At 42.3% G+C, this 16189-nt stretch overlaps 1 protein-coding gene across 2 annotated transcripts in view; it reads right to left on the bottom strand.

Annotated features, from left to right (window-relative positions):
• Positions 1-16189, bottom strand: part of HK1 (hexokinase 1) — a 71945-nt gene that overhangs the window by 32669 nt on the left and 23087 nt on the right. For both annotated transcript variants that reach the window (XM_005281896.5, XM_065553495.1), the window contains 2 exons: positions 3845-3964; positions 359-454 (listed from right to left, as the gene is read on the bottom strand). In XM_005281896.5, the coding sequence (XP_005281953.2) occupies positions 359-454; positions 3845-3964 (216 nt within the window). The remainder of the gene's footprint in view (positions 1-358; positions 455-3844; positions 3965-16189) is intronic.

Here is a 16189-nt window from a genome sequence, read left to right as displayed (position 1 = left end):
TTAACTATTGTGAGACACAGTAACTTAATTTTGCTTCATGGGACAAATGGTGTTCTGATGAGATGTGTAATTTTATTAAAAAGTTGTTGTAAATTTTCACATAGTAACTATGAAATTATTCTGTTTCCCCACTGCATATCACATTATGGGCTCTAAACAATGTGTGTGTTGGGGGGGGGGGGCGGGGGGGGAGGAGGAGGGGAAGAGAGAGAGAGAGAGAGAGAGAGAGAGAGAGAGAGAGAGAGAGAGAGAGATTTTTCTAGAGCCCATAATGTGATATGCATATGTGCATGTGTGTGTGTGTGTGTGTGCGCACATATGTATGTACTTATGTATGTAAAAGACTAAACAAATTTACCCCACGTTTCTTGATTGCCTTGTTGAGCAGCTTTACTACATCTGCTCCCTCAACTCCGCTTGCTTTGAAGCGTTTTGTCCAGGTTATCAGAATACCCTAATAAAAAAGGAGAGTAACATTAAGTACAATATTAAACCAAAAAGATTATCTTTTTCTCTAAAACAAAACATTAGCACTCCAAATGAATCTACAAATCCCTGGGTTTGGATGGTCAATCTTTTCCCCCACAATGCCATCTTAATCTGACGTGACTGGCAGTCTTTGTTTCTTACTATAGCTGGTTGAAAAAATGGGGAAAGTTTTCATCAAAGATTTTGTGTGAGAGAAAGAGTGAGAGAGCTTGGCTGAAGTTTCAAATTTTCTATAAGCTCCACTGATTATTATTGTTCCTGAATGGTTTCCTTCTCTAAGACCCATTCCAGTTTCCCATTTCTCCCATTAAGGAACTGGGACCCTGCAGTTCCCAGAGGGGTTTCACCATGCAGACATGACTGAAAGAGGAATGACAGTAAACTCATGTGGAGGGAAAGAAAAAGACTTGATCAGTGGAGATGGTGCCAGGAATCAGACTGGTCTGCATCCGTCATCACTGATTCGCATCAGGAGGGAGAGAGGAGGATGGGCATCTTGCAACAGTAAAGAAAATGTTCTTCAAGGGTTGAAATAAACTGAAATATTAGAAATGTGGCAAGGGTTAAAAACAATTTTTAAAAAGGTAATGGGCTAAAATAGTTTCAGAAAGCTAAGTATGCAAGGATCAATTATAAATTTTTTTTAAAAATCACAAATGACTATGCTAAAAAAATCATTTAGAAACATAACATGCAAGGATTAATTAGAAAGAAAAGCCTTAAAACAAATAGGGTTAAAATAATTTACACACTGAAAAGGAATGGACTCAAGAGGAATAAAAAAAATAAGAAAAAAGGCAAGGGTTAAAATAAATAAAATATTAAACAGAATTAAGCAAAAATAATGTATAAAATAAATAGATACATTCGAATAAATGTTAGGGTTAAATTACTTAATGTACAATTGTCTAGGCTCACTAATAATCAAGACGGTGATGGCTAAGTATGGGATAAAGTAACAAAAGTGGGAATGAAGCAAGGATCAAATAGTAATAATAATAATAATAATAATAAAAATAAAATAAATAAATAAATAAATAACCCCTCCCTTGTATTGCATTCCATAACCCATCACCTTGTCTGCAATTGCGTTCGACTGTAAGCTCTCCTGGGTAAGAACCATGTCTAATTTTTTGCATCTGCATGGCGCCTAGCTCACTTTGGGGCATTCAATGAATAAATAATAAATAATAATGAAAGGAAGGAAGGAGACAAGAGCTGCTGATCAACAAAAGAGAAAAGATACAAACTAGCACCATTTATTTTCTCTCTCTCTCACACACACACACACACACACACACACACACACACGCTACCCACCCAGCCAGGCTTTTATAACAGCACTCACCACAGCAGAGTCTGAGTGCCTTCCAAAGAGTTAAAATACAAATCTACAAATGGCTTCTGATCTAATACTCCTCCATGTCTGCAAGGTTCTCCTCTTAAAAGCTGGCTACCACTTCTGCCTATAAATTCTTTCAGAAGGTTAATTTTTCTCCCCTCAGAATTGGACAGTATTTATTTCAGTGGATACAGGAGAAAGGTTTGTCATGGCGGCTCTGCTTACATCAGTGCTCTTTTCACAGAAAGATGTATAAAGTCTGTCTCTAACTCCTAAATAATTGCTCTTGCCCACAAGTCATTAAGGAACCTGTGTGCCAACAGGCAGAGGGCACAGGGATGCATAAGGGTTACAGGGATCAGTAGCGAGGTGTCTCAGAACCCTAAGAAGCATCACAATCTGTGACAAAATCCCCCAGAACCGAAGTCAATAGGCCTCCATGTGAGTGCAGGGGTCCAGCCTTGCATATTCCAATGCAAGACCACAGCCTGCAAGTATGCGATCTTCAGTACAGGTACTCTGTTCTTGGACTAGTCCATTTTGCCTGTTATACAGCACCATGTACATGTATGACACTATGTAAAAATAATTTCACCATCCTCTGCCCTTGTGTTGTGTCTCATGGGTTATACATTCCTACTATCCATTTTATTCAGTCTCTTCCCGGGGGAAGCACTGATATACAGTTGACATTTCTGAAGCTCAGATACTATCGATGGGACTCTTCAGTCACATGCCTGCTTCTAATTCTCATTTGATGATTGACATAGGATACAGCTTGATGCAGTTGCTTCTTTTATTGACGGGCTTCCAGCTGCTGTTTGAACTCTATAAACGCCCTGAAGACTGCTCTCATTACAAGGACATTATCTGGTAAAGTATATTCTTTCTGAACCTTCTAATTATACCTAAACTCAGAGACTAAATGATCCTCTGCCTGCAAGCACAGGCCCCATTCTGCGATGTGAAATGCACTATGAATATTAAAAGTAGATGCCTTACACTGCTAGGGCAACTTCCATCCAAAGATCTCTTAAAAACATTAGTGAATAACCTTCACAACAGCTCTGAGAAATAAATATTATCCCCATTTTACAGATGGGGACATACACAGGAAGGGTAAATTACTTGCCTAAGGTCACACATTGAGACCAGGTCTACACTACAAACTTCTGCTGGAACCTCTACGTCCATGAGGGATATGACAAGGTGTGTGATTTGTTGTATTCTCCATAACATTTAGCCCCTTAGAACTAGTACTGATGTCATGTTTGGAATATTGAAGGCCTATCAATATGTGCACTCTCACTGCTTCTAAGTACATCAGCATTAGTACACTGTTTCTATAGCAATACTGTATTAGCAAGTCACTGAGTCATTCTACTTATCTGAAGTAAAAGATGGGAAATAATGCAGAAATACAATACTGCAGAGCACTCTGTGGTTCAGGGAATCACATAACAATCATTATGCATTCAGAGTAACAACACAGCCAGACAGATTTCATTTTGTAGCCATGTTTGTTTTCAAACCATCTCAAATATGTTTTTTTTTCAATCTAGTGGTCTGATTCTAGGCGGTGCTGAGCACCTTACACTCCAGTTTTTGCTCAATGAGAGCTAAGGGTGCTCACTACCTCTCAAGATTAGGTCCTAAATTAGAACCAGTTTCTGCAATTTTTACTCACAATGAGTAAGTGCTAGTCAGTATGAGCAAGCATTGGTGAATTGGGCCCTCAAAATTATAACCTGTATACTATACTATACTTTAAATTAAAACATCATCATTCAACCAAAATGTTAACACAAAATAGTAGAAACTGTTCATTTGTTAAAAAGCATTTTTAAATAATTTTGAGATGAAGTACTACAATGAAATAGGCAATAATTGATTCTTACACTGAAAGTCAGGCCAGCTGGAATACTGCTTGTTTGCTGACACGGAGGAGAGGAGGGAAGGGTTAATAGCACAGTGTCTCTGCTGTACATTAATAAAATTCTGAAATATTCTTACCTCATCTAGCTTGGATTGTCTACATGGGAAAGAAAATGTAAACCCAACTGGCAATTTCTTGTCCTTGATTTGTTGCTTCTCCATGAAATCTCCCAGGCATTCAGCAACATGATCAAAGAGCTGTAAGAAAAAGAGGAACATAAAATGACAATAGTCAGAAAGACAGTTTTAAGAAAAAAATATGCCTTGACCCTCACAGGAAACACTGGAAAGAATTAAAGTGACTATTATAAACAACCAATTCCAAATTTAGAGAGACATTTTCCATGTGTCATTTAGAATTGATAACACGTTAAAATTAAGAAAACATAGATAAATACTTCAATATTTAATAAGGAAAACATTGTTCTTTTAGCAAATTCTACTTAACTTTTTTTTCACCGCTCTTTAAAAAAATGCAAAACCTAAAATGATGGTAAGTGCCACTTTAGTATATTATAACACATCTATTAATAATTTGATGAGACAAAAAATCTGTTTCTTTTAAGAGATTATTAATAATATATTTATTATGTAAATGCAGCTACCTGAAAGAGCTTATATTTGGCGTTTGATCATACAAGAAGCTGATCCAGCAAATCAACACAAGCTTAACTTTAAGCAGGTAAAATAACCGTATTAGTCAATTAAACTATTCGTATTCCTTGAAGCGTTGCTAGATTGAGATCATGAAGAGAAGAACCTTGCAGGATTGAACCCTCGAGTAACATCATCTCATTTAAAAAAAAGAAAAACAAAAAAACCCCCATGAAAAATCAGATTTTTAAAATACTGCACATGCTCCAAGGGACAAAGGGCAGGGTACATTCTGTGAACTGATTACATCTCCAGTACTGTAGCATCTTAGATGTGATGAGCACTACAGCATTACTGCAGACCAAAGAGAAAAGCCAGGACAGCACAGCAAGACAAGATGGCCAGGGCAGGCAACACTAGAAAACCTCTCTTCCCCCCTTAGTGGGGTTCTTACTCTGGTAGTTCAACTCTCCAATCTCAAACCAGGTAACAGCCAAAGCACTTCATAGCCTTTTCAAAATAAAAAGCACTGGAGCTCCAGTCTGGTTTGAGCATACCCATACACCCACTCCCTGTGCTGCAAATCAGTCCAGTGACTGATGCTCCATCTTTTAACAGATCTCTCCTTTTCAGATGACACCTAACAAGAAAGCCCAGAACACTATCGGTGGCCAAACTCAATCTGCATGCTGAAATGATTGGCCAATCGTATCAGTGGTCAGTCAGTTACAAAGAGGGTATTATGAACTTTATTGGTTTGAGTGTCATTTTCGGCAGCAGCAATGATATCAACAAACAAATCTACATCTAATTGGCTTAGCTGCTAAAATGACAGTCATTTGGGGCTGCTAGTCAGGATGCAGGACACCATAAAGGAACATTCAGGTTTGTTTGTCCCAGAAAAAGCCAGAAAAATAGGAGTAGATGGGCTGAGAGGTCAGCTAAGAGGTGTAGCATTAATGAAAGTGGCTCTGGAAGCTTTAATTTACAGTGGGCTTTTTTGAGGGGATAGTAGGAGACACTTGCCGTTGCCATCTCCATCCCCCCCTTGGCTTTACCCACTCATTCTTGTGGCTATTCACTTCTGGGTTTGCTGACCTCAGAGAGGTGTGTGTGTGTGTGTGTGTGTGATTAATTACTATGAAACCTCCAGTTATATCGTCAAATACACAGTCTACTAAGGACAATGCACCAGCCACAGTGATAACTATATAGCAATACACAAAGCACACCATAGGGCTGATTTAGGCCCCTTGGATTGAAATGTTGTAAAAAACACACACAATATTCGTATCTACCAGTACAAAAGGCTGCCTGTGCCTCAAATTGACCTATTACAAATCTCTCTCCTTGTACCAGACGATTATATTTCTTTCACATTGTGACTCAAACATTGTGACACAAACCTGGAAAAATACCAGCATTCTAGGGCTACTGACTAAAACTACAAAATAGCCTTTTTATCACCCGTAGGTTGCCATGTATTTACCTAGCTCTAATCAAAATAATTTACAAGACCCACAATGATAGAGGAAATACTATAGACAGCAGCAAATACGAAACTTAAAAGGGTTGGGTTTTTGTTTTTTTTACAAGACTATTCTGTTCACAACTAAAAAGTGGTTTACATGACATTTCTACTTACTAGACTATATTAAACCCATAACTAAAATAAGAGCTAATCTGATTAAGCATTACTATGGTAATTTCAGAGAGGAAACTGCAATTTATAGTCTTTTGCAATTGAGAACACCAGTACCCTCATACACAACCAGAAAGCGAAGGAAATGAAAGAGGCTTCACTTTTGTAACATCATGCTCAGCTGTCCAAATGAGAGATTAAAAGAGTTATAGAAAGAGGAATTATAATTAAACAAAAAAGTATGACAGTTCATATAAAATGAGTTGTTACAGTAATAATACATTATACATCTATATAGTGTCTTCCAAGTGGAAGTACTTTGCAAACTACACATACCATCACTAAAATGTTGCCCCCACTAGGGTTAAAGGTGACAGCCAGGTGAAAAACAAACAGAGAATCCATTAAATTACAGTCCAGGAAGAGGAAACGTTAGCCAAGGACACTGGTGCAAACTTAGGGTGACCAGGTGTCTGGTTTTCGACCAGAACACCCTGTTGAAAAGGGATCCTGGCAGCTCTGGTCAGCACCGCTGACCAGGCCATTGATTGTCCGGTCGGAGGTGCCACGCAGCCGGCATGTCCCCTCTCTGGGAAGCAGCCGGCATATCCCCCCTCCAGCATGTCCCCCCTCTGGCTCCTACCCGTAGGAGCAGCCGGGGGGATCTGCACGCTGCCCCCACCCCAAGTGCCACCCCCGCAGCTTGCATTGGCCGGGAACCGCAGCCAATGGGAGCTGCGGGGGCAGCGCCTGCGGACAGGGCAGTGCACAGAGCCGCCTGGCCATGCCTCCACTTAGGAGCCGGAGCGGGGACATGCTGCTGCTGCTTCCGGGAGCTGCTTGAGGTAAGCACTGCCTGAACCCTGCACTCCTGAGCTCCCCCTTCCCCCTGTGCCCCAACCCCCTGTCCCAGCCCTGATCCCCCTCCTGCCCTCTAACCCCCTTGATCCCAGTCCAGAGCGCCAGAAGCGTAGCTGGGGGGGGAGCAGGGGGAAACGGCCGCTCCCCCCGAGCACATTTTCTAAAAGCGGCGCCTTTCCGCGCAGCCAGCACTGGGCTCCGGACTCGGAGTCCGGAGCCAGGTTTTGTATGCGGCCCCAGCTGGCTCTGGGCTCCGCACCGCCCTCCTCCCCCATCCCCAGCCCGGCTTGCTCATTTCAGGCGGTGTCGGCTGGTTGCCTGGCTCCCCCCCGCCCGCAGCTGCCTGGCTTGCTAAGCCGAGCCTCGCTTGGTGCACGCTGCCCAGGCAGGGGTGGGCTCTGCCAGGAGGGGAAGGGGCAGCAGCGCAGCCCCCCAGCGCGGCGGGGGGGGGGGGAACGCGCTGAGGAGCAGCAGCCCCGTTGCAGTGAGCCCTGAGCCCTTTAAATCCCGGCCGGCCAGCCCCAGTCCTGTTTTAAATAATTTTTTTATTAGCGTTTTAAATAATGTTTTTAATAGTGTTTTAAATAATTTTTTTCAGTCCAGAGGAAATTCGTCACTTATCTTTTTTAACTTTATAAAGTGCTGTGCACAGCTATAGCAGTATAAAAGTATAAAACAAGGAAACCAATTATTTTCAGGTGTGATTAATAATTCAAAGGCTTACAGTCAATGCAGATCACCAGATATATACAGGCGAATGTATCTGATTGCTCACAAACCAACTATGGGTATTTTTGTGATCTAGCGGAGACCCCAACAGGTATCAAATACTTAGTTACATTTGTAGCTTGGTATATATTTTCCCTTTCTCTCTCTCTCTCTCTCTCTCTCTTTCAGGGATGCTATTTTAATTTTGTCGTCTTCTTTTTCTATTGCCAACTATAGTTACCACACAAGAGACCAGTACAACTAGTAAGTCTTTTCTCACTCTTGCCTTACGGAATGTTCTTTTCAATGTGTGATCCATGTTTACGTGCCTATTGAAGGGTAGCCCTTAAATTCACAGTGGATTTCTTGAATTCTCACTTCCATTTGTATACATACACACCTGTATTCTCATGGACATAGCAGATATCTGCAGAAGCAAATGCAATATTTCTTAATCTGGCTTTCTTTTCTCTTAAAGAGAAAATTATTCTGGGAGCAACTCCGTTTCAGATTTTTTTAACTCATTTTCTTGTCCCCCAACAAATAATGGTGTGAACACAGCTGTGTATGGCCTTGTATATAGTATCCATGGTACCTTCCCTACCAGATTTAATAATTTTATATTAAGCTGAATTTATGCGTCCATAAAATCCTATTTGCTCTGCAGGGTTTGGAGTTGACCTCTGGTTCTTTTGCAAGGCGGAATTAAAGGGCAAGAAATGAAGAGGAAACTTGTGGTACTTTCGCCCTTCCAGACCCCTTCACAATGTTTTCCCTACAGCAGCAAGTGATCTAGCTTACTGCAATAGCACGTCAGATGTAATTCTACTTTATTTTTGCCAGTAATTCAAAGTTTATTGAAATATCTCTTTCATAAAGTATTTAATTTAGGCTTTTTATTTAATTTGTTTATTTACCAATTCCTCCATCTACTACCCAGGAGCCCATTACTACATGTAAGTTTGGATTCCAGTTTAATGAGTGGCCTGTGATTTCACAGGGCATGTACTAGATTCCTGTCTCCACTGCTTTACAGAAATATACCTGCATCCAATGGAAAGAACAGATAGTTGCAGAAGTAAAGCCATTTTCTTCTTCTGTGGCTTACTTACTATTTTGACAGTAGGAAATTATTCCATAGGTGGCTCCTTTTTCCATCCTCCTAAGCCCTTGTCTACACTGGAGGGGGGTTTGCACTGATGTGCCACTATGTAAGCAACTACAGGTGAACATTCCTAGTTTAGATGAGCTGCACCAATGCAACACCAAGAAATAAGGGAACCATTGGCTGGAAACCAAGCGTGCAGCACTACAATAGGCACCTGTTACTTGGAAGTTAACACGGCTTCCAAGCTTTCAGTTTTCTCACAGCAGGACATCCAAGGAGACCTTGACAGAACAGCACAACAGCCACAATCTGGTGCCAAAGGAGGAGGTGGAGAAGGAAGGAAAAGGGGAGAAGGGGGAGGATTTTTTTTTTCTCGTGGTCTCTCTTCAGCGGCATCTTTTCTCCGTGAGCAGCGGCAGCCCGGGGAATGACTCTGCCGCAGCCGAGCCGCCGCTCTGCTCCAAGGGCGAGGGGTGACAATTACAAACTACTGTATTTTGTGATTTACTTTCTAGAATCTAAAGTATATCTAAGTATAATCTAAAGTTCTCCTGTGAAATGCCGGCTGTGCAAGCCCTTCCGTGGCTGGATCATTCTTGTGTTTTTATTTTAAGTACAAATAAATATGTATAATTAATTTAAAAGTATGTAATTAGTAATTTGATATGTCAGGTGGCGCCTTTTTTTGTGGGTTCGCTCCCCCTGATGTTAGAACCTGGGCTACGCCACTGCAGAGCACCCTCCTTCACCCCAGTTTAACAAAGACAAATGCAAAGTGCTCCACTTAGGAAGGAACAATCAGTTTCACACATACAGAATGGGAAAAGACTGTCTCGGAAAGAGTACGGCAGAAAGGGATCTAGGGTTTATAGTGGCCCACAAGCTAAATATGAGTCAACAGTGTGATGCTGTTGCAAAAAAAAAGCAAACATAATTTTGGGATGCATTAACAGGTGTGTTGTGAGCAAGACACGAGAAGTCATTCTTCCGCTCTACTCTGCCCTGGTTAGAGCTAAACTGGAGTATTGTGTCCAGTTCTGGGCACTGCATTTCAAGAAAGATGTGGAGAAATTGGAGAGGGTCCAGAGAAGAGCAACAAGAAAGATTAAAGGTCTTGAGAACATGACCTATGAAGGAAGGCTGAAAGAATTGGGTTTGTTTAGTTTGGATAAGAGAAGACAGAGGGGACATGATAGCAGTTTTCAGGTATCTAAAAGGGTGTCATAAGGAGGAGGGAGAAAACTTGTTCACCTTAGCCTCTAAGGATAGAACAAGCAGTGGGCTTAAACTGCAGCAAGGGAGGTTTAGGTTGGACATTAGGAAAAACTTCCTAACTGTCAGGGTGGTTAAACACTGGAATAAACTGTCTAGGGAGGTTGTGGAATCTCCATCTCTGAAGATATTTAAGAGTAGGTTAGATAAATGTCTAACCGGGATGGTCTAGACAGTATTTGGTCCTGCCATGAGGACAGGGGACTGGACTCGATGACCTCTTGAGGTCCCTTCCAGTTCTAGAATCTATGAAACCCCTCATACCCAGCCCCACCCCAGATCCCGCACCCCCAGCAGGAGCCCTCACACACCCCCGCACCCCAACCCCCTGCCCAGAGCCTCCTCCCACACTCTGAACCCCTCAGCCCCAGCCCAGAGCCCCCTCCCACACCGCAGCCCCTGAAGCCAGCCCGGTGAAAATGAGTGAGTGAGGGAGGGTGGGGAGAACGAGCGACAAAGGGAGGGGGGATGGAGTGAGAAGGGGCGGGGCCTCAGAGGAGGGGTAGGGCAGGGAAAGGGTATTCAGTTTTGTGCAAGTAGAAAGTTGGCAATCCTATGCAAACTCCTGCTCTCAGGCAAACAGCCAGGGCCACCAGGAAGAGACAGGCCCTGTTTTTTAAATTTTAATTAAAAAAAGATCCCCTATTGTACACAGTGAGTTTTGTGGAACTCTGTGCATTGTCTTGGAGAAGATGAAGGGCAACCTGACAGGATTTAAACCTGTGGTTCCAAGAAGTATAGATATATTGTATATGAAGGTTAGACTGCTAAACTATCCACCCTCACTTAATACCTGAATGAGCTGAAACCACAAAATGTGTACCAATGACTCAGGGCACATCTTTACAGCATAAGAGGTATTTTAATATATAAAAACTAGACAGGCAAATCAAGTGAATTAACTAGCTATTAGCTATGTTTTTATGAGTATGATAGCACAGTTAGGAGTGTCTTTAATTTATATAGTACAGGATTACTGTACCAGATTAAAAAAACAAAACTCAACTAACAAACTATAGAAGAGAGAAATGGATTGTTAGGCAGACTAACGAAGCGAGAGATACATGCTTACAATTTTTGCTACCATCTTTATTTACTACTGGTTTTATGATTTTTTTCAAAGTGTCACTGTGACTCATACACAAGTCCTCCTAAGGATTCATTTGGCTGGAAGTTTGCAAATTGATATTTTTTTTAAGGGTTAATGTCTAATTGGAAGGAATTTACAGATCTGATAGAGTCAGGGGGCTAGAGTAAACTTCAGGAGGAAGGAATCCAGCAGAAAAACAGTTAAATGTACATTGCTCAGACTCAAAAACTATTTCAATAGAATGTAGAGTACAAAGATTAATGTAGAAATCAGGTTTTAAATTAGCTCTAGCTCTTTAGACTGACTTGGAAGAGTCTCTAGAAACTTTGGGCCTGATATTGCACAACTATAGTAAATGGGGGTTTTGCCCTTGACTTTAACGGGAGAAGAAATGGACTTATATAAAAGTGAAATATGTTTGTATCTGACAGATGGGGGAGGATAAAAGTCTGAATACACCAACATGGAAAATCTCAAAATAAACTCTGCCAGCTAGACACAGAGTCATAATTCACAATTCCTCCACTGATCTGAATGGGATTTAAGAGGATAAATCTTTGAGGTTAACGAGTGTTAGTAACCAATCCTGTTCAGAAGGTCAATGGAACAGCTATTCAGGTAATTGTGACAACTGGTTCACAAATTTAAAAGGAACCACTAGCATAAGAATCAGTCAAAAGCATTTAATCATTAACCACCTGAGTACCTATCAACTTCCTCAGGTGTCCTTGTAGAAGAACAGCATGAATTCTGCCACTACCATACCACCATAGAAAATTTTAGTCATGTTTACATTGTCATACAAGAACTAAGGAAATGGATCTAATTCTGATGATGATCTTTCCAGCTTATTTCTCTATTTATCAGTATCTAGATACTAGAGGGTATCTAGTCATTACAGAGTACAATTGTAGCTACCGTTCCTACCTCTCTTCCCAGTTTAAAGCCCTCTTGACAATTCCTTTTAGTTTTGAGCCCAGGCAGCTGGTCTCTTAATATATGTAGGGACTTCTAATATTTACCTTGTTTATCTTATGATAATTATTTAACTGGCCTGAACCATCTAACCGTGTACACCGCTAACCCAAGTAATAAGAATACACATGTAGTATTTCCTTTGCCCTCTGTCCCCTATTTCTTCCCATTGTTTGCAGCACCTGCTTGTAGAATCTTGCCTTAAATTAGACTTCATTCCCTTCGGGGCAGGAACAGCCTTTCACTATGTGTTTGTACAGCATCTAGCACAATGGGTCTCAATCCTCATTGAGTTCTCTAAGGGTATGTCTACACATACCCTTAGAGCCGCAGGTGCAAATTCCACATCATGGAGACATCTGATCAAGCTAGCTCACTAAAAGCAGAGAGCAGCCGCAGAGGAGTGACGGGCAGGAGGAGCTAGTCACCCCAAGTATGTACCCACACAAGATGCAAAGCATGTACTTGAGCAGTGTGACCCTCCTGTCATTCATGACGCTGTGGCTACACCCTACTTTTAGTGTGTGCTAGTTCGATCAGCATCATTAAGTGATAGAGTGATTCCCAAATCCTTCCTCTCATCTCTCTTCGTCCAATGGTTCCTCTCCACAGGATTCTAAAAGGGCAACAAATGTAAATGTCACCTCCGGCATCCCAGAAACGCTTAGAGTCCCACAAGACCAGAAAGCCATGTGGTAGTCACTGTGACCACAGGGAGAAGAATCAGGCTCTGGCCAGTCTCTCATTTGCCTCTGAGTAAGGGGCAGAAAGGGAAGCAGCAGAGGATGCTGGAGAGCAGAAGATGAGCAGTCTTGTGAAAAGCTGGCAATTGCCCAACTCCTCCACAGAAGCTCCTCCTTCTGCTGCCATGGGGCCAGGAAAGCAGCTGATAGATTACATGAAGCCGCCCAAATCCCCAACTTCTGTAGCACATCCTGGAGCAATAGGGTACCCCGATAGCAAGTATGAAAAATCAGGACGGGGGTGGAGGGTGATAGGCACCTATATAAGACAAAGCCCCAAATATCGGTAGAGCCCTAGCGGATACAAAAATGTGGATCCACATCCGCCAGAATCAACCTGCGATCCGACCTGCAATCCGCTAGCCGTCTTTTGTGTGTATCCGCACCCACAGCGGCAAGCTTTCTCACAAGGACTAGTGATGGGGGGGGCGGGGGAGAGAGCAGAGAGGAGCAAGCAGGGGAGTGTGTGTCTTGCAGGGAAGAGCCGGTGTGGGGGGAAGGGGCATCGCATCACGTGCTGCTCCTGGGGCTCGCAAGTGACGGCAGCAGCAGTGCCTGTTGCATCACAGCAGGGCAGAAGGGTGGGGTGCCAGGGCCCACCTGCTCCAATCCCCATGGCTGGGGGTGGGCCCCGCTGCGCAGGAGCCGGCAGGCCGGGAGCGCAGCCAGTGCTGCCAGGCCGGGCCATGGTGGGGATGCTGGCGCTGCCAAGGGGCCCGAGCTGCTGGATGGGAAGCGGTGCAGCAAGTGGGTGCTGGACAGCCCCAACTTCAGCCTGCTGCCCAGCCCCAGCCACTGGCCCTGAGCGCGCTGTGCCCCCCAAGCTGGACACCGCAGGCCAGGCGCCGCTGATGAGCGGAGCCCTGCATGATTGTATCCGCATCCGATCCACTATCCGCAAAAATGGTCGGCAGACAGCCGCATCTGAGGATATCCACCGATATGAAGTGGATATCCGCAGATTTGCAGGGCTTAGGGTGACCAAATGAGAGGAAGAAAATATCAGGACACATGGGGGGAGCGGGTCCGCCGAGTGCTGCAAAAAAAAAAAAAAAAAAACACACCAAACAGTGCTGACAGCGGAGCGAAATATCAGGACAAATTGCGTCCCGACCAAAGATCGGGGGACAAACACCTAAATGTCGGGACATCTGGTCATCCTAGCAGGGCTCTAAATAGCGGGACTGTCCCTGTAAAATTGGAATATCTGGTCACCCTATCAAGCAACACATTTGGAAAGCCACCCAACTGATCACACAGGAAGTAACAGGTAGCAGCATTACTTTTTAGCTTTTTTTTATTTGTCACTGTTTTGTTAAAAAACAACAACACAGCCACCGGTGTAATGTGGGGCTGGGGTCAGGAGAATGGCAGAGCCATCATCAAACTTGAGGAAAGTGTTAAGGAGAAAGTAACGTTGTGTGTGTTAAATGTATACTGCAGACTGTCCATGGGACCACCCATTTCTCTTGGTACTTTTCCACCTGAAACCTCCCATCAGTTTTAACCCCACCTCTGCACAAAATTGTAACAAAAATCAATTTACAATTTAAAAATGTACATGAACATTAATGTATGCTTTTAGATAAATCCCGACCTGTTCAATCTAGCCAAAGTAATAAAATCCACAACTTTTTAAATCTTTGTAATATTAGTATAGATCAAATATCACTGCAACTGTTATATAAATTAATCCCAGTAATTTGAGTGATTATCAGATGATACTGTATATCATAACTATGTAGCAATTGTCATCAGATCTGAAAAAATTAAGGATGAAAATCCCTTTGCAACCATTTCTTCAACTTTTTAAAAATGGACTTTGAATTTTCTGAATGGCAATCTTTACATTCTTCAATGGCTCCTCATTCTTATCAAGAAATAAAAGAGAAGTGTCAAAAACTGTATTTGCCCAAGGATGAAAATCCCATAACGTATGCTACACTTGAGCAGAATATTTATATATGTAAAATATTCTCTGTAATCCCATTTCCTGACCATATACTAAATGTTTCTCCATAGGCAAATTTGTATTCCAGGAACACAGGAGACTGAAAAAATTACAACTACCTGGTTTCAAACAGCATTCACCACCAAGTCAGATTTATGTGGTGGTAAAACGCTTTGCCACCTACAGTATAATTAAAAACAAAAACAAACAAAAAAACAAAAAACAACACTACAGTCCTCATACTCTTTCATGCAAGAGTCTTCTTGTAGGGGAATGAATACTTGGTCTGGTCACCAATCTTCATCTGTTTCTAGGCACAGCCCTACATTTCAATTGCAAGCTAGACTGAATTAATCCATTACAAAGTCTGGGAGGATTTTCAACCCTCCGTTCCCATACATGGAAAGTGATTTTTAGAACATGATAAGACAGAGAAATTGGTTTAGAACTGTAAATTCAAACTCAGCAGGAAGTGACTTGTGCAGTGAAGGCTGCATTCTAGTTCCCTTGGCTAATTACCAAGACTGCTTATTTATTCTTAATATCAATAAGAATTATAGATTTCAGAGTGGTAGCCGAAGGAGGAGTCTTTGTGGCACCTTAGAGACTAACAAATTTATTTGGGCATAAACTTTTGTGGGCTAGAACCTTACTTCATCAGATGCATGGAGTGGAAAATACAGGAACAGGGATAAATACCTGAAAAGATGGGCGTTGCCTTACCAAGTGTGAGGTCAGTCTAACAAGACAATTCAATTAACAGTAGGATACCAAGGGAGGAAAAATAACTTTTGTAGTGGTAATGAAAGTGGCCCATTTCAAACAGTTGACAAGAAGGTGTGAGTAACAGTAGGGGGAAATTAGGTTTAGGCTTTGTAATGACCCAACCACTCCCAGTCTTTATTCAGGCCTATTTTGATGGTGTCCAGTTTGCAAATTAATTCAAGTTCTGCAGTTTCACGGTGGAGTCTGTTTTTGAAGTTTTTTTGTTGAAGAATTGACACTTTTAGGTCTGTTATTGAGTGATCAGGGAGTTGAAGTGTTCTCCTACTGGTTTTTGAATGTAATAATTCCTGATGTCAGATTTGTGTCCATTTATTCTTTTGCGTAGACACTGTCCAGTTTGGCCAATGTACATGGCAGAGGGGCACTGCTGGCACATGATGGCTTGTGTCATTACAAAACCTAAACCTAATTTCCCCCTACTGTTACTCACCACCTTCTTGTCAACTGTTTGAAATGGGCCACTCTCATTACCACTACAAAAGTTATTTTTCCTCCTTTGGTATCCTACTGTTAATTGAATTGTCTCGTTAGACTGACCTCACACTTGGTAAGGCAACTCCCATCTTTTCATGTATTTATCCCTGCTCCTGTATTTTCTACTCCATCAGTGCCGGCTCCAACTTTTTTGCTGCCCCAAGTGGCGAAGAAAAAAAAAAAAAGAACCCGATCGAGCTGCCGCCGAAGTGCTGCCAA

The sequence above is a fragment of the Chrysemys picta genome, chromosome 7 (assembly GCF_011386835.1).
Source record: "Chrysemys picta bellii isolate R12L10 chromosome 7, ASM1138683v2, whole genome shotgun sequence".
NCBI lineage: Eukaryota > Metazoa > Chordata > Testudines > Emydidae > Chrysemys > Chrysemys picta.
This window is presented reverse-complemented; position numbering and strand designations above follow the sequence as displayed.